We start from the raw sequence: 27,122 nt of genomic DNA on the forward strand, positions 1-27,122 counted from the left end.
CAACCAGCACATAGAAAGAGCCATTTGAATATCCAAGGCTCTGGGAACCTTTGGAAAATTAGATCCATAGAAAAGCAAAACTAAAGTGGCAGGTGGTTCCCAAGGTCTCTGCTCCAGACTTCCTGTTTCTCTTCCTGGGATTTAGGAGCTTAATTGAAGGCTGCATTCAGGATTATTCCCATTACAAAATCCTGGCTAAAGTGTTGGGAATTAGCCCGGAATCAGGACATCCTGGTCTCCAGCAGCATCCCCAGCACCTCTGCCAGGGCACTGGTGTGTACCCAGCATCCCTGAGCTGCAGTTGCCATGGTGACCGAGCATTGTCCCCTCTCCTAGCAGGAAAAATATCCCTTTCCTTTAAGGAAGAATGTCCTTCCGTATCCCTCAGCACAGGGCTGACCCAGACCACTCTCAGGTGGCTCTCTCCTGGCCTCATCCTACACCCAGGACATCCTGGTCTCCCAGGCCAAGCCAGGCAGGACAGGGGCTGCTGCCCATGAGGAATTTGCTCCAGCTGGACACCGCTGGATCCATTCCCAGCAGCCAAAAACCTCCTGCAGCTGAACATCACCAAGGAAAAAAAACACAGGCAAGAGTAACAAGGATCCAGTCATGCCCAGATCTAAACAGGGCGGGGTTTAAAGTGAAATCCAAGGAGGGAAGAGCTTGAGGTTGTCCGAGACTATCAGGTGGCCTTGGAGCCACCACTGTCTCCACTCCAGGACAGTCAGTGGCATCGGTGCCACCACGGGATCAGCAAGAAGTGCCACCTCTGAGTGTGTTTCCCTGCCCTCCCAAATCTCCACGGGATCCCCGCTGAGCTCTGACAGCTTCCAGGACCTAAGCAGGGGGCGAGCTGAGAAGTTTACAAGGGAAAATAGCTCCTTTTGTAATCTGCTCCCACAGCACACCCACCCTCAGCCTGTTTTAGCCTCCTCGTCCTACATTCCAGCCCTGGGGATGGGAAGTGTGAGGAGTTGTGACCGTTAAATGATGTCTCACATGAAGGGGTCTCCCAAAAGGGTGGCTGCTGCAAGAGAGGTCTCCACCCTTCTCTGCCAGGCTGTCCTGATCCCACTGCTCCTCTGGCACCTGGAAAAGATCATAGAATAAGGGAATCACAGGATGGTTTGGATTGAAAGGGACCTTAAATATCACCTTATTCCATGGGCTGGGACACCTTCCACTATCCCAGGTTGCTCCAAGCCCCATCCAGCCTGGCCTTGGACACTTCCAGGGATGGAGCAGCCACAGCTTCTCTGGACAACCTGTGCCAGGGCCTTACCACCCTCATAGGGAGGAATTTCTTCCCAATATCCCATCTAAACCTCCTCTTTTTCAGTTTGAATCCATTCCCCTTGCCCTATCACAAGCAGGGAAGACCAGGAGGTTGTTTCCCTCCAGGTGGCCATTAGAAACCCAGGTGGCTCATCCTTGTGTGGGATCCTAAGCAGGTTTCCCTACTCTCCAATGTGTCAGAGATCAAGGAATCTCAGGAGGGTGGACACTGGGAGCCTACATGGCCACTAAATCCCTCTTAAGAAGCATCACTTTTCATTTCATTTTTAGCAAACAAACATCACATTTCATTTTTAGCTGATTTTCCCCCTCTTCACTCAGCCAGAGGAGTAGGGAGGTAAAAGCAGGAGATAACTGAGCATCTTCCCCTTGGGTGCCCTCATTATCCCAGGAGGCCTCCACTGCCTCAGGGAATCAATTAAACGGACTGGAGCTGGGACACCCGGCACTTCACAGGATCAAAACCCAGAGAGACACGATGAGGCAATTTCCCTCCTGTCACTGACATGCAAATCATTCCTGCAGCAGCTCCTGGGTTTAATATATCTCCAGATTGCCTGGCATGGAGTCCCATTAGCCGGGTCTACGTGGCACTTAGCCCAAAATGACTCTGGGAGAGTCAGCATTTCCACCTCAGCCTCAAGGACAGGCAGGAGATGAGTGTGCAGCCACTTGGCTCATCCCTCTCTCAGGTTCCCTCTGAGGGTAGGACTCCCACAGAGTTTGGGATTCTGAGTAAAACAGCTGAGAAATCCATAGCGAGGGACTGAGATCCCCAAGAAACATCCTCATCAACCCTGGGAACATCCACAACTGTGCCTTTCTCCAGCCCTCAACTTCCACATGGATGAGGAAGGACAGCCAGCAAGGGCAGGATGTACCATGAGAAACCATGCTCTCTCCCACAAAACATGCTGGTTTTTTCCAAGATTTTCTAGGTTTGCTCCCCATTCTCTGTGACTGAAAACTCATCACTAACTTAGATATTACAAATAAATTCTTCCCTCTAAGGGTGGGGAGGCCCTGGCACAGGGTGCCCAGAGAAGCTGTGGCTGCCCCATCCCTGGAAGTGTCCAAGGCCAGGTTGGATGGAGCTTGGAGCAACCTGGGATAGTAGAAGGTTTCCTTGCCCATGGCAGGGGTGGGATGAGATGAGCTTTAAGGTCCCCTCCAACCCAAACCATTCTGTGATTCTATGAAATATGAGAAGAGGGAGGAATTCCAAGCACTGCCAGTTCCACCTCTGTCCCTGCCTGGGGACTCTCTGCTCCCTTTAGAGTGTCCCACTGCCTTCCAGACCCTCACATCAGCATCCACACATGGCTGACTGGAAAACCACTCTGACCACAAATGCAATAATGAAAGAGCTTTTCTCCCACACAGATGGGACTCCTTGTTCCCTTTTTCCCACTAAATCGCTTTCCTCATTATACCCAGACCCTGCAGAGTAGCTTTGCTGGGGCCCTGCTGGTGCAATGTGAGAGCAGCTCTGTCCCAGCCCAGCACTGCCCTGAACATCTTCCTTTTGTCCATTTATTCCCAGTGTCACAAACCAATCTGTCTGAGAAGCTGGTTCCTCATTATTCCTGAGGAGATCCAACAAAGCCCTGTGTTCCTCACCCTCCAGGAGCTTTGTTTGGAGCTCTCTGTTCCCTCTCTTTGTGTTTGCAGATGAGCTGTAAATGGCTCCCGTAGCCTTGAAGCCCCTCGTTTGCAGTCAGGAGCAACAACCATCATGGCTCAATCCAGCTCCTGATTTTGGTTTATCCTTCCCTTTTCTCTTTAATTAAAAATCCCTCTGGCCTTGCACTCAGATTTTGGGATGTGGTTTCCCGTTGCCTCACCAACATCACAGCCAGGAATGTCAAATCTGTTTTTCACAACCTTGCTGTGACCTGGCTGAGCTTTTCCCAGGCAGTTCATCCCTTCCTTGTCCATCTGTTCATCCACTAAAATCCCACATTTAAATCCAGTTGCTTCTCCTGGTGACAAGACCCTCCTACAGACCAGGAGCATTTCCCAAGGGATGTTCCATGGTCTCGGTTTAACCCAACAGCTCAAGGGCAAGACACTTCCCAAATGCAGGAAATAAAAGGAATGAAATCTAGGCAAGGGGAGACAAAAAAAGACCCCCAGCATGGAAAAATTCCCAGGGGTGCTGGGCCTGCAGCTCTCCACCTTCAGAGCCTCAGCTGAACCGGAGGCTGGAAAGGGAGAAATATCCTCCCTTTTGCAAAAAATTAATTATTTTTTTCCCCTTTAACATGTGGCCCAGGAAAGCCAGAAAGAAACGACATTGATGTATCTACCTTATCACATCTTCCAAATTTATGCCAGGGAAGATTATCCTGAGGATCAGCCCAACAGCCACGGTACAGGACAAGCTTTGGGAAGCACGAGCTCCGTGTCTGCTGTTCCATCTCGTCAGCACCAGATCCCAGGAACCTCCTGAGCACAGAAGGGCGATTTTTATCCCAGTACAAACAGTTCCAGGAGGCAGCCAGAGCCTTACTCAACCTTCAAATATGTTTTCCGTGATCGGTGCCTCTAAAGGCAGAAGGTGGAAAGGTCCTGGAGAGGCTGCATCCCGCTGGGATGTTTCCGTGGAGCAGGAGATGAGTCAGTGCCATCTGCCGGCTGCTCCAAAATCCACCGGATTCGGCGTCAGATATTGGAGATAAAACCCAGGCTCTTACACACTTTCTCCCATGATAACACTTCCAGCATCCCTCTGGAATGCTGCTTCCAATGCAAATTCCCCCTGGAGGTTCAGGCTCCAGATGGAATCCCTTTGGTGCATCCATGTGACCCAGTGGGACAATCCAGGCTGCAGATCCAGCGTTTCACAGCCCTTCTCCTTCCTGCCATTGGGATCTCCCTTCCCTAATCAAAAATAACTCTGGTGTAGGATGTGCTGGTTATGGAATCCCTTGAGCTGGCCTGGATTCATGCTAAGAAAAGCTGTGGAAATGCCAAGGATTCACAGTGCCATCAGCATTCCCAAGGGATTGGCTTCTACCTCAGCCTGGACCATTCCAAGGATACCAAAGAGGCATCAAAGCCAGGATGAGACACCAGGCACTCCTGGCTATCCCTGTTGTTCCCTTCTGTTGGATCAGATTTAATTGGGGAACAGATTCTAAGTGTGTTTCTCCCCCTTTTTGACAGGAAAACACATCAACAGCTCTGTAATTATTCCCTAATTGTGTTTAGGTGCCTGAGGAAAACACACGACGCTTCCTCTGGGAGCAAAGAGAGATTTGCTCATCCTTGAAATGCTGATTATCCCCAGAGTTCCCTCCCAGCACTTCCAGGCTCTGGCAGGCTCAGAATGGCTGGAATTGGCAGGAACTCAGTGCTGCAGGGATGGCCCTGGGCTCCATTTGCTGTGGAGATCTCAGAGCTGAGGTGCTGTCAGGCTCTGTTTGGGATGTTGGTTGAGCCGAGTCCATCCAGCTGCTTTTGTCAGTCCCAGTAAAATCAGTGAACATCCAAGAGAGCCCCAGCTCCCAGAGAGGGATCCTGCCTTTCCCACTGAAATTGAGCATGGAAAGGAAGATTTCTCTGGAAAATTCCATGTGCAGAGGAAGCAGAATGGAGTAAGGGCAGCACATGGATCAGGATGCTGTGCATGGGCAGAAGCCATGCTTTGGGACAGCATTCTCATCTCTGGGCTCTTACCTGAGCACAGGCAGAGTGTTCCTTGATTATTTGGAGTCAAAGGTAGCTTGTCCTCATCGTTGGAAGTACACCAGGCAAAGAGACCATGGAAACAACATCCTCTGAAAGGTTTAGCTTCATGGAATATCCTGAGTTGGAAGGGACCCACAGGGATCATCCAGTCCAACTCCTGGCCCCGCCCAGGACACCACAACAGTCCCACCCTGTCCCTGAGAAGCTGCAGACCCTGATGAGTCTCCCCTCAGCCTCCTCTGAAATACAGTTCAAATTGCCCCAATTTATTTCTGACAAACCAGGTTATTTTTCCCTGTTGGTGATGATTTGCTGTGTGAGCATCTGGTAGAAAACTGCCTTATGACTTTGCTAGATGCCGAAATCTGGGGGAGTTAGCTGCAATTCCTTAAAATATTCTGTTTTTCCTCAGCTTTTGTCTAATCTCTCCCCATTCCTGGTCTCCAGTCTCTCCCTGTTCATGGTCTCCCGTGGGTGCGGAGCACCAAGTTACGGTGCTACTGACACTCTTAAGGCCAGAATTAAGGAGTATTTTTCCAGAAGGGCCTGGAATGGGTGACAACAACTCTGTATCCAGCAGAAAAAAAGGCGTTTTTCCATGGAAACAAACACGGGAATAATCAGCTCTCCCCACGCGCCCGTCGCGTAGCAACGCGAACGCCTTGCCCTTATATGGCGAAAGTGCCCGCCCTCTCCCCGGCCTTCCTTTTTATTGGCTGCTCTGCACATGATTGACGTGCACTCTCACCAGTCACCGCCCTCCACGAGCCTCTCCCGCGCCCGGGGTGCGGCACCACCCGGAAGACGCTGCAGGAAGGGGAGGGGAGGAGCGTCCGCTGCGAGAGCCAATGGGAAGGGAGCAAGGGGGCTGTCAGCCAATGGGAGGGCGCGGGGGCGGTGCTTGTGTGGGCGGGGCCGCTGTAGCCGGGACCGGGGGCGGTGGAGGTGACGGGGGGACAAGCGGGATATGGGGGGACCCCGGGCAGGGGGGGGACGGGGACGGGGCAGGACCAGGGGCGCGGGAAGGGAGGACCCGCGGGGAATCTGAAGGGACCCGGCCGGGGCAGCANCACGAGCCTCTCCCGCGCCCGGGGTGCGGCACCACCCGGAAGACGCTGCAGGAAGGGGAGGGGAGGAGCGTCCGCTGCGAGAGCCAATGGGAAGGGAGCAAGGGGGCTGTCAGCCAATGGGAGGGCGCGGGGGCGGTGCTTGTGTGGGCGGGGCCGCTGTAGCCGGGACCGGGGGCGGTGGAGGTGACGGGGGGACAAGCGGGATATGGGGGGACCCCGGGCAGGGGGAGGACGGGGACGGGGCAGGACCAGGGGCGCGGGAAGGGAGGACCCGCGGGGAATCTGAAGGGACCCGGCCGGGGCAGCAGCGGATGCCCCGGGCTTAGGGAGGACCCGCAGGATCCCGGACAGGAGAGGGCTGAAGTGCCGGGTGAGACTGGGGGTCCTGGGCTTAGGGGAACCGGGGATGAGGGGGTTTAGGGTGGGGAGGGAGCCCCGGGGGTGGGAGCGGTGCTGGAGGGGAACTGGGGGATGGGGAGACCTGGGCGTCTGCGGAGGGAGAGCCTTGGAGCCTCTGGCCTGAGGGGCCGGGGGTCAGGGGGGAAGCTCCTTGATCCTTGCAGAGCCCCGAGCCCACCCTGCTCCCGGGCATCCCTGTCTCCTCGTGCTGCTGCTGTCACAGTAACGCACGGAGGATTCCACATGGATTCGCGTTCCCCTGGGAACTGCCCTGATGTGCCGTGGGGTGGCAGGGAAAGGGATGGGGATTCCTGGGACAACCAACCCCCCCATAGCTGTCACAAGCCCCGAGCACGTGTGCTCACATCAACCCTTCCCGGTGACACGGAGCGCTGGCTGAAGCTGTGTGTGTTCCCAGGTGGGAGCGGTGGGAAAGGAGATGCTCCCCGTGGCCGTGCTGGAAGCAGGATGAACCTCGTGGCGATGGCGACGGACCCGGAGCTGCAGTGGGTGACCCTGTGGGTGCGGGTGCGCTGGGCAGCCGTGCTCGTGCTGCTCCTCAGCTCCCTGGTGATGCTGCTGCTCCCCCTCGCTGCCTTGGAGAACCAGTGCCACGCCCTGCTCAGGGGGATCTCCTTCCTGAGGAGCAAACTGGGCCCCTCGGGAATGCCCAGGATCACGGGACAGAGCACGGAGCTGAGTGTCACCTCCCAGGGGCTGGAGCTGCTGGTGCTCAAGGGAAAAGCCTCCCCAGGTAAGGGGGTCCTGGGAGGTGCAGGGGGACAGAGGAGCTCCTTAGTACAAGGGAGACAAGGAGCTGCTGGAGTGTCCAGGGGAGGCCATAGCGATGAGGGGTTTGGAGCATCTCTGTGGTGAGGAGAGACTGGGGAGCTGGGCCTGGTTAGTCTGGAGAAGAGAGGACTGAGAGGAGATCCCATCAATCCATACAAATATCTCCAAGGGGTGTTAGAGGATGGTGCCCGACTCTGTTCAGTGCTGTCCAGTGACAGGATGAGGAGCAATGGCCATAAACTAAACACAAGTTCCACCTCAACACCTCCTTTCAATGGAGGGTGGCAGAGCCCTGGAACAGCTGTCCAGGGAGGATGTGAAGTCTGCCTCTCTGGAGACATTCCTAACCCACCTGGACACATCCCTGTGTCACCTGCTCCAGGTGACCCTGCCTGGGCTGGGGGGTTGGACTGGATGATCTCCAGAGGTCCCTTCCCACCCCAGCTATTCTGTGAGTTGTTGTATAAAACAATCCCAACCTAGAGATCTCATCACCTACCTGGCCTTCTCCTGGAGCACATGATGGTAAGGAGCTCTCGCTGCCACCTGCAGTGAACACCAGCTGGAAATGCCCCCGAGGTGGAGCAGGCCCTCAGCAGCTCCATGACTGCATTCCAGGGCCCTGTGCCAGCGTTCCCTCCTCGCCACTCTGTCTCCCTGAGGTTTTTCCTCATGTTTTCAGTACTAGTAAGTCCTGTGGAGGTAACCAGAACACAGAGAGGTGTTTTAATACACAGGAATCTGGGATATACAGTGTTAATCCTGAAATCCTGGCTATCATGAAACAGCCTTTCAGGCAACAACAGGCTGCGGACATGGCCTTTATCAGCCAGGATGTTAATTTGGAAAACACGCAAAGGAATTATGATTCCAGCACTTTATCTTTGTTTATATTAAAGCTCTTACTGCTGGGAAAATGTTAGATAGCTCAGTGAACAAACAGAAGTGCTGGTAGCAGCCAACACAACAATGTGTTAGAATTTCACCTAAAATAATGCCAAGAGGAAGTATTTGACACATTGTGTCCTCCCACATGAAGCAGTTTGGTGGCCAAAGTGAGTTTGGCTGGGATGGCTACACACCTTTGGCCACCTTGAGCCAGCTGCTCACAGGTCCTGCCTCACCACACTTCCTGCCAGGAATGGCTCTGCTGCCTCGTGCTCGGCCTGGAAACGTGGCATAAACCTCTGATTGTAGCCTAGCAAAGACTGGAACACAAGTTCTGTTCCAGTTCTTAGAGGCTGGTTTTGTTTAACTTTTATATCAGTGAAGAGTGATGGTCATAGAATCATGGATCCTGAGTTGGAAGGGACCCACAAGAATCATGGAGACCAGATCTCTAGAAGTTTTCAGTCCAGATCAGTTTTCAGTCACACCCACCACCCTGTTCTCTAACCATTTTCGTTGCGTTCCAGAAGTGAAGTTGGAAGCCAGGGCAGCTCTGAACCAAGCCCTGGAGATGAAGCGCCAGGGGAAGCGGGAGAAGGCCCACAAGCTCTTCCTGTATGCCCTCAAAATGGACCCGGATTATGTGGATGCCCTGAACGAGTTTGGGATCTTTTCCGAAGAGGAGAAAGACATCCTCCAGGCCGACTACCTGTACTCCAAGGCACTGACCATCTCCCCCCACAACGAGAAGGCCCTGAGCAACCGGGGCCGGACCCTGCCGCTGGTGGAGGAGATCGACCAGAGGTACTTCAGCATCATCGACAGCAAGGTGAAGAAGGTGATGGCCATCCCCAAGGGCAACTCCGCCCTGCGCCGCGTCATGGAGGAGTCCTACTACCACCACATCTACCACACAGTGGCCATCGAGGGGAACACGCTGACACTCTCCGAGATCCGGCACATCATCGAGACCAGGTACGCAGTGCCAGGGAAGAGCCTGGTGGAGCAGAACGAGGTGATCGGGATGCACGCGGCCCTCAAGTACGTCAACACCACGCTGGTGTCGCGGATCGGTTCCGTCACCATCGCCGACATCCTGGAGATCCACCGGCGCGTGCTGGGCTACGCCGACCCCGTGGAGGCCGGGCGGTTCCGCACCACGCAGGTCTTCGTGGGGCACCACATCCCGCCCCACCCGCGCGACGTGGAGAAGCAGATGCGGGAGCTGGTGCAGTGGATGAACTCAGAGGACGCCATGGGGCTGCACCCCGTGGAGTTCGCTGCCCTGGCCCACTACAAGCTGGTTTACATCCACCCCTTCGTGGACGGCAATGGCCGGACCTCGCGGCTGCTGATGAACCTGATCCTGATGCAGGCGGGGTACCCGCCCATCACCATCCGCAAGGAGCAGCGCGCGGAGTACTACCACGTCCTGGAGGTGGCCAACGAGGGTGACGTGAGGCCCTTCATCCGCTTCATCGCCAAGTGCACTGAGACCACCCTGGACATGCTGCTCATCGCCACCACCGAGTACTCCGTGGGCCTGCCTGAGGCGGGGGGAACCACTGCCGGGTGCGAACAGACCATCCCCGTCAAGACTTGACACTCAGGAGCCAGTGAACCCATGGGAGAGCAGAACTCCAAGCCACTCAGTGTTCCTGCTGGGAATAACTGGACAGGAGGTGTCACTCTTTAGCATTTCCTTTATTTAAAGTGTCTTACATTGGATTAAATTAATATAATTTATTTATATACGTTACGCCGAGATGGAACGTGACCTGTTGATGATGGCTGTGCACTAGAAGTTGCTTGTGCTACTGGAAGGAGATGGGGAGAGGTGGCAGAGAGGCTCAAAAAGATAAACTAGGATTTAATTTCTCCTTAAAGTTAAGCTTTGAGGAGCTGCTTCAATCACAGCCCTTCACCCAGGCAGTTACTGCAATGTCTGACCTTGGCAAGGAGCTGCTTGGCAAAGTCTGAACTGAGTTATTTTTGTGTTACCTCATCCCTGTTGTTCAAAACCACCCCAAAACACATCCCTGGAGGAACAGCACTCTCCCAGCTGTGTCCATCAGACACTTTCCTGTCAGTCACACAGGTACTGAGCAGGAAGGAGGCTGAACTCCACTTCAAAGCCACTTCTCCCCTCCCATTTCTGTAGCACTTTGCATGTTTACTTTCAGCTGCCTTTCCTGGGGCCAGTTTTGTACAAGTGGGAAGTATTCCGTGTAGGATTACAGGTGGTGGGAGTGGAACAGGAGGAGAAATGCTCTGACTTACTCACTGCAGGGGGAAGGACTCCCTGGTGCTCCTAGGCCTCACCTCAGCGAGCAGGAGCCCTGGGAAAGCACAACTGTCCTCTGACATTTCAGTTCAGGGTCTAAAGGAGCTTGTGTCTGCAAAGCTGTGGGCAGAAAAGGTTGTTAGACAGGAGACAGGAGCTGTGCCAGTTTGGTGAGAATGGGTGTAGAAAGTTTGCCAAAGCCTTCAGTTTCTTTAGTCTACATAAGGGAACTTTCACAATTAATCATTAGGTCACATTATTACTGCAATAAATGGGGCAAGAATCACTCGAGGCCTCTCTCTGCTGCAGTGGCAGTTGGTGCAGTACCTCGAAACTGCTGAGCAGTTCAAAGAATCACTTTTATCTTTGGTTTTTTTAAGGTAAAAGCACCCCCAGAATAGCTCCCTCCCCCCAGCTGCCAGGTGTGTAACAGCAGCATTGATCCCACCACCTCCAAGTTCAGAGAAATTCCATTTAAAATCCCCGTTTAGGGTGCTGTTAAGCTTAACTCCTTTACAAAAGCTGTTAGACTGTCCCAGGCCAGGGTTAATTTTCTTCCCTTTTAACTCTCTCTTACCTGCCAGGGACTTAGGACACGTTTTATACAAGCAAAAAGCAGGATGAGACTGGGAGTTCTCTGGTCACTGCTGTCCAGGAAAAGCAGACAATATCTGAGGAAGGATGTTCTGTCCTTACAAAATGTGCTTATTTTTGTAGTGCAACCCGAGTATGAATAAAATCTGCACTTTAGAGCTCTGGGGGGGGGCGAAAAATGTTATTTTAGTAACAGATTAATAAACTATTTTAATATTAAAGCTTTTGTTTGGAATAGGTTGTTCTCAGAACACTTTGCTGCAGTGAATGAAGTGGCTGTGGAGGAGGAAGGCCCATGGTGCAGATCTGGGCTCCCTCAGCCCTGTGATGTCATGACCAGACTCATCATTTCAAAGTAAAGCCAAGTGAAATCAGCACAGAAAATAGTGTTTATTTGCAGCAGTGTTTGTGTGGTACAAGTGAACTTGGTAGTGGGGTCCCCCCTCACATCCACCCCTGCACGTGGTGACTTCCAGAATAGGAGTTGACAAGCAGGAATATTTCTAACCAAGATCATCCCACATTCTTTGAAAGTCTGAGGTGATTACTGATTTCAGGATATTCAGAGCAGATGGAATGAGCTGCTTAAAGGTATGAGTGACACTATCTGAGCACACCTGAGGTGAGGTACATCACCACTACCCAGCTGCCAGAGGATAAGTGCAATTCCAACACCCACATTTAAACAAAAGCAACAGTATGTATAGAAAACCTTTGAGAACTTGAGTTTAATAAACCAAGAAACGTCAGCTTGCACTTCACATTTGTACAAAACCATACAGAAACCACCTGCAAAAGACACATGAGCTAGCTAACAAAACCAACCAAAAAATATGGTCCTCAGCAACAGCACAAACAACTTTATGGGAAACAAAAACTACCAGATCTAAAGATTAGTTTATGACACTTAAAAATAATCATCTGAATGTCTTTTACAAATACACCATATAAAAAACAGGTCAACTGGAACAGAACATGAACTGAATACATATATATGTATATCTGGGTATCTACATATACACACATATGTATAGAAACTCTCCCAATACTAAAATAGGCCATTGTGGTGAAGTTGGAGCATCTGCCATTGGACTCTGCATGGAAGGAGATGACTGTCCCTGCGTGCGTGGGGTTGGGTGGAAAATGGGCTTGTTGCCAGAGAGAATGTCTGCAGTCACAATCTGAGCTGACCAGTGGGGCTTGCCAAGGGTCTCACATTGCATCTCATTCGTTAATGAAAGAGAAACAGTTGGAAAGTACTCAAAAAAACTCCACATGGCATCCAAGCTGGACAGGAAATGTTGCCCCCCTCGTTACCCTCAATATGAGGAATCATAGAACGCCATTTTACCAGAACAAAAGTATAACTCTTTGCTCTTTAGAGGAAAACTATCTGGATTTGTGCCATCCTACACTGATCCCATGAATGCAGCAGTCCAGAACAGTATTTCCATGATTGTGACAGGCTTTCTCTCCTTGCCAGCATAAGGACACAACATGGCTTCCATAAAGGCATTTCACATTGTACCAGACCTGCTGATTGCAGACTTTTTGCTCACTTTTTCAGTAGCATCTTGGCAAAATCAGCATTGGACATCTTTTTAGGCTCTGCAGGGGGCTCAGATGAAGTTGCTGGTGAGTTCTGGACCATCCCATTCTCAGCCTTGGCCATGGGGTTGTTCTGACGCTGTAACGCTCGGGGCATCATGGACAGCTGTGTCCTTCCCTTGCCTCGCCTAGAGGGCAAAAAAATCCCATTTAAACACACTCTTTTAACTTGGGGAAACAACAAAGACTTTGTTCATTATGAGGAACTCTCGTTTAAATGTTATTCCTGCCATTTGTTTCAGGAATAAGCAGTGCAAAGGTTTCAATGGGTGGCTTTGAAACACAGACCCGAGTTCTGGCAGACAACAACTGCCTGACAGCCCCCAGAAGTTGAAGCTCTGTTTATCCACAGAGCACCTACAATACAGGAACACTCCAAAAAATGAAAGAGCAGCCTGAATGCTCACTCTGAGCAATGGCTGGTTCTCCAGAACGAGAGGATGTGGAGGTTATGAGGGATCAGGTGCCAACACTGGATCCAAGGCGGTGGCCAATGCCTGATACTCTGATCACTACAGACCTGTTTCTGTTGATAAAGAGGAAAAATCTTTTCCTCATCAATCCAACAACCCATTTTTTTACGGTTCAGCACCTTTTAAACATTCTCTCATATTCATAAAACCCTATTACGGTTTGGGTTGGAAGGGGTCTTGAAGATCACCCAGTTCCACCCCCTGCCATGGGCAGGGACACCTTCCACTATCCCAGGTTGCTCCAAGTCCCATCCTTGAACACTTTCAGGGATAAGGCAGCCACAGCTTCCCTGGGCAACCTGTGCCAGGGCCTTACCACCCTCACAGAGAAGAATTCTTTCTTAATATCCCATCTAAACCTGCCCTCTGGCAGTGTGAAAACATTTCCCCCTTGTCCTGTCAGTAGCTGCCTATATAAAAAGTCCCTCTTCCTCCTTTCTCTAAGCCCCCTTAAGGTACACGTTTCAGATGAGATTCCTAAATTTTAGTGTACAAGAAACCCAGCATTTCCTTTCCCAGCAGTGCCAGCAGCCCCCTCCTCCCTCACACTTACGCTCCATAAACCTGTCGAGGAGCTGGGAATGTGGAGGCCCTTCCAGCCTCGGGCAGCTTCCGCAGGGGGGGGTTGCTGATCATCACCTTGATCACGTGGTCCTTCACTGTCAGACCATCCATCTTCAGCACAGCCTGGGAGGCCTGGGCTTCATTTTCATATTCCACATAGGCCAGACCCTAAATAAGGAAAAGAAATTAGTTTTAATGCCTCTGTATCTCCAGTATTTTACAAGTAATGTGGCCAACTGGAAGGAAATCATACAGAAAGCAAAGCTAAACGTGGCTCAGAGTCCCAGTATTCTTCTAAGAAGAATTCTTTTTACAACCTGAATTTCTTCACTCTCATTCATGATGCCCTAATTTGTGGAAGAAAAAAAAAAAAAGAAATCCTATTAAAATAAATATAATGAAATATAATGAGGGATACTGGCTGGGAGGCATCACCTCTCACTGCTGTTATGCTTTCAAATGACATTCAAGCCCTTAAGCTGCATTTTCAGATTATCCAGTTTCACAGGAAATACATCAGGTTTTACATAACATTCCCTAAGTACATTTATGTGTGGTTTAGCCCCAATCCCAGCTCAAACTAAGCTCAGAACATGGATGGCAAGAATTGGGGTACATGAGAGCACTCGATACAAGGTGTGCATGAAACAGGAACCACCCCTGAGATGGTGCCAAGGGTCAGAAAATCCTATTTAATACATGCACAGCACCCCCAGGATGGCACCTGTGAGCAGGGCCCACCACAGACACGGCCCAGGTGTCAGGTAGAATTTTGGCAGAGCAGCAGCTGGTTTAGAATCACTTATTTAACAAGGAGTCATTTATTCCAGGATGGAAATAATGAGCCCTGTGAGAGAGAGGTGGCTCATTTCTCACTGGCAAAACTCTTACTGCAGCAGATGTTGGGAACAAAAGCCTCCAGGAACGGAGGAAAGGGAGGATGGGAATTGGTTGCACCAGGTGAACCCCATCTACTCAGTTACTCTCAAAACAAATCCTTTGCAGACTTGCAAATACCTGTTTGTACTGTACTGAAAGTGCTGTAAACGTCTTTCCCTCCATCCCATTTTTCTTGTGCCATTTAAGTATTTTGAAAAAATTCCACTTTCCCTCTTTAGTTAGTTATCAGCACAGACACCCTGGGCTGTATAAATCCAAGCATTTCCCCAAGTTTTAATGCAAAGCCACACTGGCAACTTAATAAAACCAATTTTTTGTATCCAAACTTCACAACGAGCTTCTTTTTGAAGGATTTCTTGAAAATAAGAGTGTATTAAGGATGCCTACCTTGGGTTTTCCAGCTCTGTTGGTGACCAGCCGAATGTCTTTCACATTCCCATGCGCTTTACACACCTCTTCCAGCTCTTCCTTAGTGCAGGAAAATGGCAAACCAGATATAAACAGCTTGTGTTTCTCCAGGGTAGTGCTATACCTGAAAACCTGGAGAAACAAAAAGGATGTTAGTTATAAACCAGTCAGAGACTCCACAGATTTCAATCTTACATCCCCTAAAAGTTATCAGAGTACTTGATATCTGTGTGGTCCAAAACTACCTTAAAGTCACAAGTGGCATCTTGGAAGATATTTCCATATAAACACAGGGATACTCCAAGGACTTGCAAGTAAATGCTTCTAAACATCCATGTCTCCTTCACAATGAGGATGGTCACAGATAATCCTAGAATATCCTCAGTGGGAAGGGATCCACAACTATCCAAATTAGCAGATTTCTGCAAGTCTTGAATAAATTGATGCCAGTCCTTATTTATGGTAAAGTAAGGGAAGATGCAAGAAATCCCAAAAAATCAGTTTGACCACTCCAAAGTAGCACAACACGAGCTCATGGGATGTGAGCACTCTGGACACAACACACTCCAACAGCTCCCCTCTGCAGACCCACCGTGTAACCTGAGCCAGTAAAACTTTACCTTAAAGTCTGGATTCTTGTTCTTGTCCACACATGGGGACACGAACATGGGCCTTCCCTCCACAGCCGTGCGATCCAGGCCCAGGGCCTGCAGAGCAGATTCCTCCTCCTTGAACTGCACGTAGCAGTAGCCCCGGAAGGTGCCCTTGTTGCTGAACACTGGTCTGATCTCTGCCACCTCCCCACAGCTCCCAAAGAGCTCCCTCAGCTTCGCCTCAGGCTCAGCCATGGTGTAGGCAAGGTTGCTGACAAACACAGTGACTTTATCCTTGCTGCTGTCATGGAACACTTTGGGGATGTCCTTCCGACTGGTCGATGCCCTTTCCTTGGGGTTTGCTGGCCCATCTGGCTTTGCAGGGGCACTTCTCCCAAACAGCCCGGTCTCCACTTCCATGTCTTCCTCAGGAAGCACACCATCACCCTCTCCCCTGTGCCTCTTGCTGGGTAGCTCTAAATAATGAAATTAAAAACCTTATTAGAAAAAATTACCTCATTTCATTCACTGTTGAAACTAATATGTCCTCCATTCCCACTGTGCAGCTTGGAAATGTCACTGTACTTGTGGTTTCACAAAAGACACAAAATAAAAAGGTTTTAAATAACAACGACAGATTATTCCACCAAGACAGCTTTAGATGAAAGCAACAGGAATATTTGTTCCTTTTGTCAGTCAGTTACAACTGACAGTTGCTGATTCATGTTCTTTTGTTTTGTCTAATGGGTTGTTTTTTTTTAAAAAAGAAAATCTAAAAGCTCTCAAAACTCCCAGGGGCTGCAACCTATTAAAGTCTTCTGTTATCAACTTCCTAGAGCCTGCTGCAATAGTGAATAACCCAATTTACACACATGGCTTGGCGTCATATGATGAGTCAGAAAAACGACTTTAAAAAAAAAGGAAAAAATATTTCTTCAAAATAAGAAAAGCCTAGAAAACTCTAGAATTCTTAAAAACATGTATTTCTGTTGATCAAAAACCATTTAGCTTTGCTTTCATTTCATTACCACAACAAAGACCTGCCAGGAGAGAGAAGCCCTGAAAGCACAGCAGCTCTGAAGACACGGGTGATGGCAATTCCTCATCTGCCTCTAACACAAAATAACCCTGTTGCCAGAGGTCTGAGATTTTAATTTTATTTTATTTTTACCTTCTTCCTGTCCCCATTCCCCCTCATCCTCATCGTCTGCCTTGCGCTTGTCTCCAATCCTGGCTTTTTTAGCCTTTTTGGAAGCTTTCTTTTCTGCCCGAGCCTGTTTTCGTTGCTCAGCTTTCTCCTCCTCCTGCTTTGCCAGAGCAGCTTCTTTCTCAGCAGCCTACAAAGAGGTAAGGTTTATTTATTAATTTTTTTCCAGTGACTGCAGATGGCAGAGCATTTTCTGGAGCACTGGACCCAGAGGGTTTTCTCCTGAGCTACATTAACCACAGCACTAATGGGAACATCGTTTAAAGCACATCTCAGTTATTTGCTCTCCCAGCTTTCCTGGAGTGCACAGCACTCTTGTATCCACCCAAGGGTCAAAAGGGGAAAGATGAAAAGCATCAAGAGAGGTTGTTAACCATAGTTTTAAACCAAAAATCAATAGTTCTGAGGCTTTAAGACAAGTCAGGCTGGGAAGTAACAAGAGAAATCTGACATTCAGACGAGCAAGATCTTAATTAGGGTGTATAAACTGTTTTGGTAGCTCACAGAGTTCTGACCTTTGCTCTTTGTTCATTAACTCGAGCTAATCTGTTCTCTGTTTTTTGAACAGCTGCATCCCAGTCTTCCAGTGTTCCTGATGGATAAAGTGAAAATAATTTTAGAAGTCTCATATTTAGCTCTCTCATAATTCAAAAATACAATTCTGGAAAAATAAGAGTGATTGACTTCATGGAACTTGCTCTTAATATTAACCTTTACACATGAAAATTTTAAATAGAACGAGTAGCTTCGAAGAAAATAAAAACAGGAGCCAAGCAGAGCAGAAACCCCTCATTTAGACTATGATACTCCAAAAGGGTATGGAAAAATCCAGTAATTTTAGCAGGCTCCAAATCGGGCCAGAAGAGAAGGAAAGAAGACAGAGCTGTGAGTGTACAGGACAGCAGTGAAAGGAAAGTGAACACAAAAACACCGGATCAAAATTCACTCTGTGTCATCACACATTAACCAGGCTGGGTAAGATGAGGTGAGGAGCAGGCGATTAATTACCCTTCTCTGAGCCAATTAATTACCTTCAATCCTCTCCAGGGTGAGCAGCACCTCGCAGACGTGCTCGGGGTAGTCGCTGGTGCACTGCACGGCGCGGTGCAGGGCCTTCCTGCAGTGCTGGGTGTCCCCGTGGGCTCTGCAGGAGGGGAGGGCACTGAGGGGCCAAACCTCACAGCAGGGCCACAACACAGCTACTACATCCATGAAAACCTTCCCCCTCCTTCCCCAGCAGCTCCCACTTCACACTGGTGCTGTAGCACTCCTGGAACACACAGCAGAGCTGCTCCAAGAACCTCCAAACCCAAAAGAAGCAAACCCGTGCTAAGCTAAGCTTTGTCTCACACGGATGAGGAAATTAAAAGGGAATTAACTCTCCCCCCCCAGCCAAGCTCTTACCTTTCCAGGTTATAGTACTCCAGCCACATGTTTGCATATTTGGCATTTCCTTTAGTCATAATGTTGTCCCAGAGCTCTCTGGCTTTCTGCATGTTGTTACACAGGCGGGCCTGGAACAGAGCACCCAAAATACCCAATATCATTTAGGATCATTTGTTCAACATCATTAAATCCCAGCACCCAAAACAAGGGAAGACCACAGGTGATGCAGACAGACCCAGGAAGATACACCCTTAGATCAATTCTACTCAATAATACTTCCCTGCCCACCTCAAACATCTGCCTTGGTTCTGGCTGCCACATATATTTCTTTTTTGTCATTATAAAAAAATATTCAGTTGCTTCTGAATTCTTCCTTTTGTTATTGATGAATGTACCTAGTAGAGCACTTCAGCTCTTCTCCCAAACTGAGAGCTTGCTTTGTGTTTAGGAAGAGGGGAAATGGCTTAGGAAACCCAAGCTGGATTCACCTGATCTGACTGTGGAGGTCTATCAATACACCAGACAGGTGACTTAGAACTGCTTTAGCATAACCTGAACCACACCTGGATGTACTTATTTTCTCCCTCCCTAACTGGGCATGAAATAAAATAATTAATTCAGATTCAGGCCCACATTGTTCAGAGGATTCCAATGGTCAACACTTTGGCAACCCATCCCATGCCTTGTGCCCAGAGAAATTACAGCACACAGGTAACACGACTGATCCCAACTCCTAAGAGCCCATGGCGAAGGAAGGAAAATAAAATATCCACTTGTAGTGACTGCACCAGCACATTTACTCATTGAAGCAACCCAGACAAAATTCCAAAGTAGAAAAGGAATTTTCTACTTGGCTGGAATGTTAAAACAATCAATTTTATCTAGTTCAGTAATTTAAATACAGCAGAGAGAAACTTCACCTCAACTCTTGCCCAGTTCTGCATGATGGTGCAGGATGGATCTCCACTTTCACTGAATCCTAGGAATAAAAACAAAGACTGTTTGTTGTACTCGGCTCTTGGAAATAAGGTGTTTATTAAACAAGTTCTCCATGGAGTTGAAATGCTTATCTGGAGCTTTCTTAAGATGTTCAAGACCCTTGAAGACAAGTTAAACATTGTGCGAAGAACTGGTCTTATAAAAATTATTCTGAACGAAGAAAACAACATATTGGATAATTTAACTCACTTTCTTCTACTTCTTGTTTCAAGTACTCCACAGCACGTGCAAAGGCAGAGCGCAGCTCCTCCAGCTCTTTACTTGAGTCTTTAGGGACAAAAAAGAAAGAATTACCTTAAAATAATAATTAATTTCAATTTCTCATCCACTAAAACATTTTCCTTAATACCCACAATGATTTTATGAGTTAGTGGTGGAGATTAAATTTATTACTTCTTCTTCTTACGGCTATTATTACTTAAATTTATTACTCACTAACAAAAACTCACTACATGCATAATAAAAAACCATTAGGTATCAAAAACACAAGGTAGGGCAGATTTGCAACAGCATAATCTACTCTGCCAGCAAGAAGCTGCTTTAAACCAATTACTTTCTGGCCAGTTAATGTCTATAAAACATACGAATTTAACTTCTGTGAAAGATGAAAATACTGTTATTTAAAAAAAACCAAACAGTAATACCACTGTTTCAGAGAAGTACATAGAAAACAGTTTAAATACTTATTCCCACATTTATCGCACAGACCTTGTGTAAAATCCACTCTTCTTCTCAGGTAATCCAGATATGCCTGCCAGATCTCTACATAGTCTGTTGCCTGGATAAAACCTGCATTCAGAGCTTTTTCAAACATTTCTGAAAGAAAACAGGGGAGAAAACTCAAACACAATTACTTTTCATTGTCAAAATTAGCAAACTGCAGTCATAGCACAATAAATATATCCACATATACCACTGGTTTCTGGGAAAACCAGAGAAGACAAGAAATTCTACAAAGTAAATTGGTTTAAGAAGTGGATTTAAAGCCAGTTTAAACCAGGAATGTTCATTCTAAGTTGTTCACTGCTTGCTCAGAGCTGCAGCTGCTCACCAAAAGCAGCCCTAGAAGCACTTGCTGTACGTGGCAGCGGCTCTGAGACTGCAGCAGGTGGAAACAAATCCTGCAAGTCCCACTTGCCACAGGTTATTCAGAGGGCAGAACTGTAAAGAAGTTTTGCTGAGGTGGCCTTTCTTTACCAGAAATGATGCTGTGATCCACCCTGTGCCTCTCCATGGCCAGGAGGTACCTAATCCACAGCCCAACTGTCCAGGGGCAGTTCCTGACAGCGCGGTCGTGGGCGGATAAAACCAACTCCTTCACTTTGAGCTGCCGGTCCTGGAAGAATCATACAAAAAAGTTCAAGTTCCTGTCAGCCAGAGAGACCATCAGAGCCAAATCCCATCTTACAAAGAGCCATCACTTGGGAAAAAAAAAAAAAAAAGGCACTTTCATTTGGTATTTGAAAATCTGAGCTGGGTGTTTCAAATTCTATATTCCCAAAAAGCCAGGAAACACCTTCAAATGAGCAACACAAATTGGAACTACCAAACCAGTGAGGTGTTTTCTGCCAGTGAGATAATGTTTATTTTAAATTTTAAATTCCCAACTGGAATGTAAGAGGAGAAGAAAGGATCACACACAGCCTACTGATACAGGTGCTGTTCCACCTGCAACCTGCTGTCTCCAGCTGGGAAGATAAAGAGATGACGGAGCAACTGGGCCTGGATGAGCCTCCTGCAGGGAGTCACCCTGATCCCTTAATCCAGCCACCTTCTGTCCTGCCTCTGGAGCTCAGGATGAGTTTCAGACTGCACTAACCAACCCCATGGAAATATGGGCTGAATGGCTGGGTTTACTTCAGTGCAGCTGGAGCTCAATGGCCAAAACATTGAATTCTGCAGAGAAAATACACAGCTCGAGGAAAAAAGTGTTCAAATGCTCACCTGATTAATAAACACACCTCTAAAAACAAGAGGAAAGCAAAGGTGAGGAGAAAAATCAGTTTCTGGAGGATTTAAAGACTTAAGGGCAGGACTGAAGTAGAACTTACTGGCTGTTTGTCAGCCACTGAGATTAAAAAACAATAAACCAGGGAAATAAAAATAAGGAAAATGTGCGCAGTTTTAAGTTTATTTCCTTACCAAATACTGGTTGTAACGTGCCCAGAGATCTGGGACAAGGCAGTTCTCAGCCAAGGCTCTCTCGTAGATCAACTGAATGCGAGCTGGATCACCTGCTTTCATTTCAAAATCAATGTAAGCCTGGTATTCTGCCAGCTTTGGTGTTTCAGCACCCAGCTGGGAAACAAACAGGGAGACAAAACATTAAACTCTTAAATAAAACACAATTCAAACAGTTCAGCTGTTCCCCAGAGCAGGTCTCATGCAAAATTTCACATAAGAAACTTGCCTCTAGACTCTAAACATCAGCAGCTTTTGATTTTCACACACCTCTGAACATCACCCTGCTCTGAAACCACTCAGATCCCTACTTGTTATTCCTCAATGCTGGAAAAAACAGCTGGAACACTCATGTGCACCTTAGGGTGGCCTGACACACTCAACAGATTCAATAATTCCCAGTATTCCTAGTTGTGGGGCTTCTTCTGCCCCCCATTGCTCACAGCTCAACAAGTCCCCCAGCAACACTCAGCTGCTTTATCTCTGGGATTAGAAACTAATAAATTTGGGAAAAAATAAGTCACCCCAAAGCAATTCACTCTTAGTTTTAAAGCAAGATACAAGTGACAGCATTACCAGTGCCTCTTCATAGGGTTTGCACTTCTCCAGTTGCTGTAGAGCTTTTTTGTAATTTTTGATTGTTGTTTCTGGAATTGGCTCTTCTGACCACTCCTCATATTCAGCATATGAAGCCTCCATGTCTATGAGAACAGACATGAAACCTCATTAATAATGCACTTATGGGACTAAAAAAAAAAATCAGATTTCAACCTATGTTTGGCTCTAACATATATTTCTATTGTTATTTATATAATATTTACAATAAATATTTACTTATCCCCTTTTGGGATCTATCACACTACTGCACACTTTAAGGGTTCAGACGCCTCACCTTATACAGTATCCTATAGCAAACTCAGGGCAAGTTATATCAAACCTGCTCATTTTGGAATTAGAAAACCAAAGGGGCAAAATCTTCCCCAAGGCTTTAAAGAAAATTTAAGAAACAAAAGTCTCTCCATATGGAAATGAAGTCAAAGAACTATGTTTGACTTTCTCTTGTGAGCAAAGCAGCAAGAAAAGGGACTCAAGAGTTTAAAATAGGAACTAGACAAGGAAGAATTCCAACAATCCAGCTGTCAGAGATACTCCCTACCAAGGTTTTTATGCAGCAATCACAGCTGAATTCCTCATTTCTAATGGTCCCGTTTTGTGTTCATCCCTTGCACTTTAAATAGCCTCAAATTATGCTCCGAGCAACCAGATACACTAGGTTTAAATAAATACAAATATTTCTGGTCCAAAGGGATTTGTGCCTCATTCATGAGGCAAATTCCTCATTTCTAGTGGTCATATTTTGTGCTCATCACCTGCATTTTAAAAAGCTCTGAGCAATCACATAACCCAAGTGTCAATAAATAAGAATATTCCTGATCCAAAAGGATCTGTGCCTCACTCACAAGGCAAATGGCATTGATTAAAGGGAACACAAGAATTCCAGCTGCAGCCTGTGTGGCTCTACCAAAAGAACCCTGGTGCCCAATGGCTGGATCAGTGTACCCCAGCTCTTCCCTCCCTCCCTCCGGCTCTTACCCAGCAGTGGGATCCCCAGCTGGCGCCGGAACAGCGTGTGGATCTTCTCGAGCTGGCTGCACAGCACCTGCTGCTGCTCCGGGGATGGAACGCTGCCAGGGGCTGGCTACCAACAAAAGGAGGGAATTCAATCAGCTCCAAGCTGATGGACACGATGGGGGGTTGTTTACGAGCTGGGGGAGCCGAGATCCAAGTGGACACACACGGCCAACTCGCATTTCACTGCTGGGAAAGCTAAAACTTGGAGATCGCTCCACTGGGTCAATGGGAAAAGCATTCCTGACTGAAAGCTGACACAGGCACAGGGAAATGATCAAGGAGAACAAGTAACTGTGCTGCTTCACAAACCACCAAAGAGGTTTCAGTAAATCCCAAGGGTGTGGAGAGATGATTTGGAACTTCCAGCTTTGATTGTGTTTGGGAATGAAAGGGCATTCTCCTGTTACTCCTTTGTTAGGGCATTTCAGAGAATGGGGTAGGAAAGGACCTTTAAAATGAAATAGTTCCCACCCCACCATGAGCAGGAACATCTTTAACTTCCATCTCTTATGTAGCTAACTATAGAAATAAAAAGAAATATTCACATTCTGGCCATCTCATAAAAGTATATTTTGCAGATGTCAAACCGTACTTTCCAGGGATAAAATACCCTCATCCACAAGGCACAAACAGTGTGGAATAATGGATGAGTTAAAAGCTGAAGTAGAGAACAGCCTAGAAACTTAAACAAGATTGACTCTGTGCAGAAATAGTCACTGGCAAGAATATTGTTTGATAATGGAGCTCCTCAATTTAAAGCTGTTTTCCCCAATTCAATCAGCAGAGGGAAACTTTGCTCCTGGATTTGAGATTTTATGATTTCATTTAAGCACAAATCCACTAATTTATCAACCAAATACACAGAATGGCTTTCCCAGAGCAAAGGGCCAGGTTTTAGAGCTGAAAAGGCCCTTTTCTCAGAGGAGACAGCCCGAGGTGACTCCAGGAGCTGCTCCCCAGCTTGTCTGGGATGAGAGCCCTGGGGAATGGCCTCACCTGTGCTGTTTCCAGGATGGCATTCTCGAATTCCCTGTATGCTTCCCACAGAGCTGTGCCCTTGGTGACGTGCAGCCCCACTGCAGTCAGTGCCCTCTCAAAGATCGACCGCACCTTCTCGATCCCCCCTTCCTGACCGATGCCTCCAATGGAATATTGGGCATATTCCAACCAGATTTCAGGACCTGAACAAAGGACAAACAGATGACTTGATCTCCTCAAAAATAATGAAACCCAGGCAACTCTGCTTCCCAAACACCTTATTTGCTGCAAATAAATAGACCAATGCATGACAGTTCTCTTTACTTTCTTTTTTGGTTTATCCGGTAAAGTTAAAATATTGAATTTATGCTGCATCACTTCACGCGAATATTTCAGAAATTAACTTGAAATGTCAATCCAATTTCTGCATTATAACAGAAGGAAAAGACTTCTCTATAAAAAAAAGCCAAATCTGGATGTACCACAAGACATTTTACAGCATTTATTAAGGACTTACAGATGTAATCCTTGACAGCTCGTTCAAACAGCTCATAGACCTTCTCTCGCTCATGGCTCTCCGAAGCCATTTTTATCTCATCCTTCAGCCAGTCCAGCCAGATTTCTAAAAGGAAAAGATTTGGAACACATCACTACTGTTCAGAAATAACAAGTTACATCCACATGGTGTTTTATTAGAGTTTTTAGGGACAGAGTTAAAATCAGGGAGAGGTTCAAGGCAAAGAGAGGAATTTTAACTTCCATGACTACTCATAATTAATTTAAAATTAAAGTTGGATGGAGATTTTCTAAACTGGTACTAAACAAGCACCTTTCTACTAAGGGAGAAATTACAATTTATCAGCACCTTGGGCAGAGGATCAGGATGTACCTGGAACCAACCTGTCCTCACACTTGTGACAGTAAATGGCTTTGGAGACTGCAAGTTTCCACAGACACAGAAGGAAACATGGAATCATGGAATGGCTTGGGTGTAAAGGGACCTTAGAGATCATCCAGTTGCACTCCCTGTCATGGGCAGGGACACCTTCCACTAGATCAAGTTGCTCCAAGCCCTGTCCAACCTGGTCTTGGACACTTCCAGGGATAAGGCAGCCACAGCTTCTCTGGGCAACCTGTGCTAGGGCTTCCCTTTCCAAGACTAAAATCCCACTGGCAGAGCAGCCTCTGCAGTACTTACACTGTCTCTGTGTTATGAATAAAAAGGAGATACCCATTTCCAGGGCTGCCCACACCTTCCACCAACAAGAAATTTTTTTGCTGCCTGTCTGTGAAATGTCACTTTTGGCAGGAGTTTGCTGGGATCTGGGTCACACTCTCTGCCTGAGGGCGCTTAAACCTGGCACAAACATGTTGTTTCACCACTGAACCAGCAATCTCCACAGGTGAAGCTTCCCTTGGGGGGGCTGTAACAGGAGCAGAGGATGCTCAGTACCTTCAGTGAGGGGGAAGAGCTCGCTCATCTTCTGCCGAGCTCTGCGGAGCTTCACCAGCTCTCCCTCCTGACGGAGCAGCTTGATCAGATCCAAGTGACAGTTGTAGTCAAAGGCATTGATGGACAGCTTAAAAAATGATAAAAATCAATTCTAAAACCACTGCTGAGTGATGGACACGAAGAAATCAAAAATAAATCATAATCTCCTCATGTGCTCACAGAGCCAAGACAACGGAGTTGCAACAAACTTCCCGCTTGTTTGTAAGGTGTTTCCAGGTCACACAGAGACATTTTTAAAAAACGCTTTCAGGTTTAAAAGAGCTTTAAGTTAAGCTTAGTGCTCAGCTCATGCCTCTAAGCTCCCAGGGTTACTGCTCATAAAACCCAATGCAGCAGAAGCACGACAGATTCCAGCTGCACAATGCACCCGAATGAAGAGTCTCTTTTTAAGAGCCAACTCATGGAATATCCTGAGCTGGAAGGGACCATGAGGATCATCCCAGGCCAATTCCTGGCCCTGCCCAGGACACCCCAACAATCCCACCCTGTCCCTGAGAGCGTTGTCCAAAAGGTCCTTGAGCTCTGGCAGCCTTGGGGCCGTGACCACTGCCCTGGGGAGCCTGTTCAGGGCCCGACCACCCTCTGGGGGAAGAACCCTTGCCTGAGATCCAACCTGACCCTGCCCTGACACAGCTCCAGACGTTTCCTCGGGTCCTGTCGCTGCTCACAGAGAAAAACGTGCTTTAATTTCTTCAAAGCCAATGAAGCCCCCCCACAGGCGGCTGAGCTGCCTCAATGAGTACAAACGGCGCACTGGGGCTCCACTCGCTGATTTCCCTCGCAAAAAGCCACCCCAAACGCTCAGTTTTCACTTCAGACTCCAAACACTCGCGTCTTAAAACCACGGAATATCCCGAATTGGACGAGAACCGCAAGGACCACGGAAATCCACGTCTTGACACTTCCCAGCATCAAAGTACAGGCACAGTCGTGGCTTATCCTCCGTTCCCGCCACACCCGCTGCCCGCCGGGCCCACCTGCTCCTCCAGCCGCTGGATCTCAGCCTCGTTCTCCTTCTCCTCATCCTCGCCGTCGCCGGAGGAGTCGGAGTCCCCCTCGTCATCCGAGTCTCCGCCCGACTCGGGGTCTCCCTCCGGCAGCCGCTTCTCCTCCTCGGCCGCCGCCTCGGCTCCCGCCGCCGCCATCTTATGCAGCTCCGCTCGCCGGCCGCCGAGCTCCGCCGGCCGCTGCGGCTGCCCCGGCGCTGCCCGTCCCGCCGTGCCGCGCCGCCGCCAGCCGAACAGGGCGGGAAGAGCGGTGATACTCCGCTCGCACCGTCCCGCGCTCGGCCGCGCAGCGGGACCGAGCTGCGCTGAGCGGAGCGGCGGCGCGACCCCTTGTATTCCGGAGTGTGGCGCAGGCAATGCTGCGGGCACCCCGCTACGCGGCCCTCATGGGGCCTCTGGGAGGGTCCGCGGCGTGCGCGGTGCGGCTCGGCCGCCATATTGAGTGTGGCCGGCGCGTCCAGCACACGCGCCGGGTATCGCGATAAAACGCCTGTCGCGACAGAAACAGCGCCTCCATCGTTTATTTACTTATTGATCGTTTAAGAAGGAGCGTGAGGCCCTTCCCGCGGGCGGCCCCCAACGCTCGCTCGGTCTGCGCAGCGAACCCACGGTCGCGGTGAGAGCCGAGCGGCCGGCGGCCTAAGGCAAGGGGGC

General features: G+C 48.5%; 2 protein-coding genes across 4 annotated transcripts; one reads left to right on the forward strand and one right to left on the reverse strand.

Annotated features, from left to right (window-relative positions):
• Positions 1-6,308: 6,308 nt before the first annotated feature.
• FICD (FIC domain containing) lies at positions 6,309-11,361 on the forward strand. Of its 3 annotated transcripts, none has more exons than XM_017814389.1 (3): positions 6,309-6,432; positions 6,880-7,215; positions 8,669-11,236. In XM_017814389.1, exons 2-3 carry the CDS (start codon positions 6,930-6,932, stop codon positions 9,742-9,744), a joined length of 1,362 nt encoding a protein of 453 aa, XP_017669878.1. In that variant the 5' UTR covers positions 6,309-6,432; positions 6,880-6,929; the 3' UTR covers positions 9,745-11,236. The 3 variants fall into 3 exon arrangements, 2 of the variants coding, with proteins under 2 accessions (XP_017669878.1, XP_017669876.1); XR_001874680.1 differs by lacking the exon at positions 6,309-6,432 and adding an exon at positions 11,258-11,361 and having other exon boundaries at positions 6,619-7,215; positions 8,669-9,823; XM_017814387.1 differs by lacking the exon at positions 6,309-6,432 and having other exon boundaries at positions 6,619-7,215.
• Positions 11,362-11,719: 358 nt separating this feature from the next.
• On the reverse strand, positions 11,720-26,624 carry SART3 (squamous cell carcinoma antigen recognized by T-cells 3). The gene is made up of 19 exons (XM_017814386.1): positions 26,439-26,624; positions 25,402-25,528; positions 24,466-24,570; positions 23,967-24,151; positions 22,932-23,037; positions 21,915-22,039; positions 21,300-21,455; positions 20,355-20,493; positions 19,866-19,973; positions 19,347-19,424; positions 19,079-19,137; positions 18,177-18,286; positions 17,804-17,916; positions 17,288-17,364; positions 16,737-16,902; positions 15,593-16,041; positions 14,952-15,104; positions 13,654-13,832; positions 11,720-12,755 (listed from the first exon to the last, which is right to left on the reverse strand). The coding sequence occupies exons 1-19, from the start codon at positions 26,604-26,606 to the stop codon at positions 12,575-12,577; spliced, it is 2,784 nt and encodes a 927-aa protein (XP_017669875.1). The 5' UTR covers positions 26,607-26,624; the 3' UTR covers positions 11,720-12,574.
• Between the last annotated feature and the right edge of the window lie 498 nt (positions 26,625-27,122).

The sequence above is a fragment of the Lepidothrix coronata genome, unplaced genomic scaffold (assembly GCF_001604755.1).
Source record: "Lepidothrix coronata isolate B3197 unplaced genomic scaffold, Lepidothrix_coronata-1.0 Scaffold44, whole genome shotgun sequence".
NCBI classification, from domain to species: domain Eukaryota; kingdom Metazoa; phylum Chordata; class Aves; order Passeriformes; family Pipridae; genus Lepidothrix; species Lepidothrix coronata.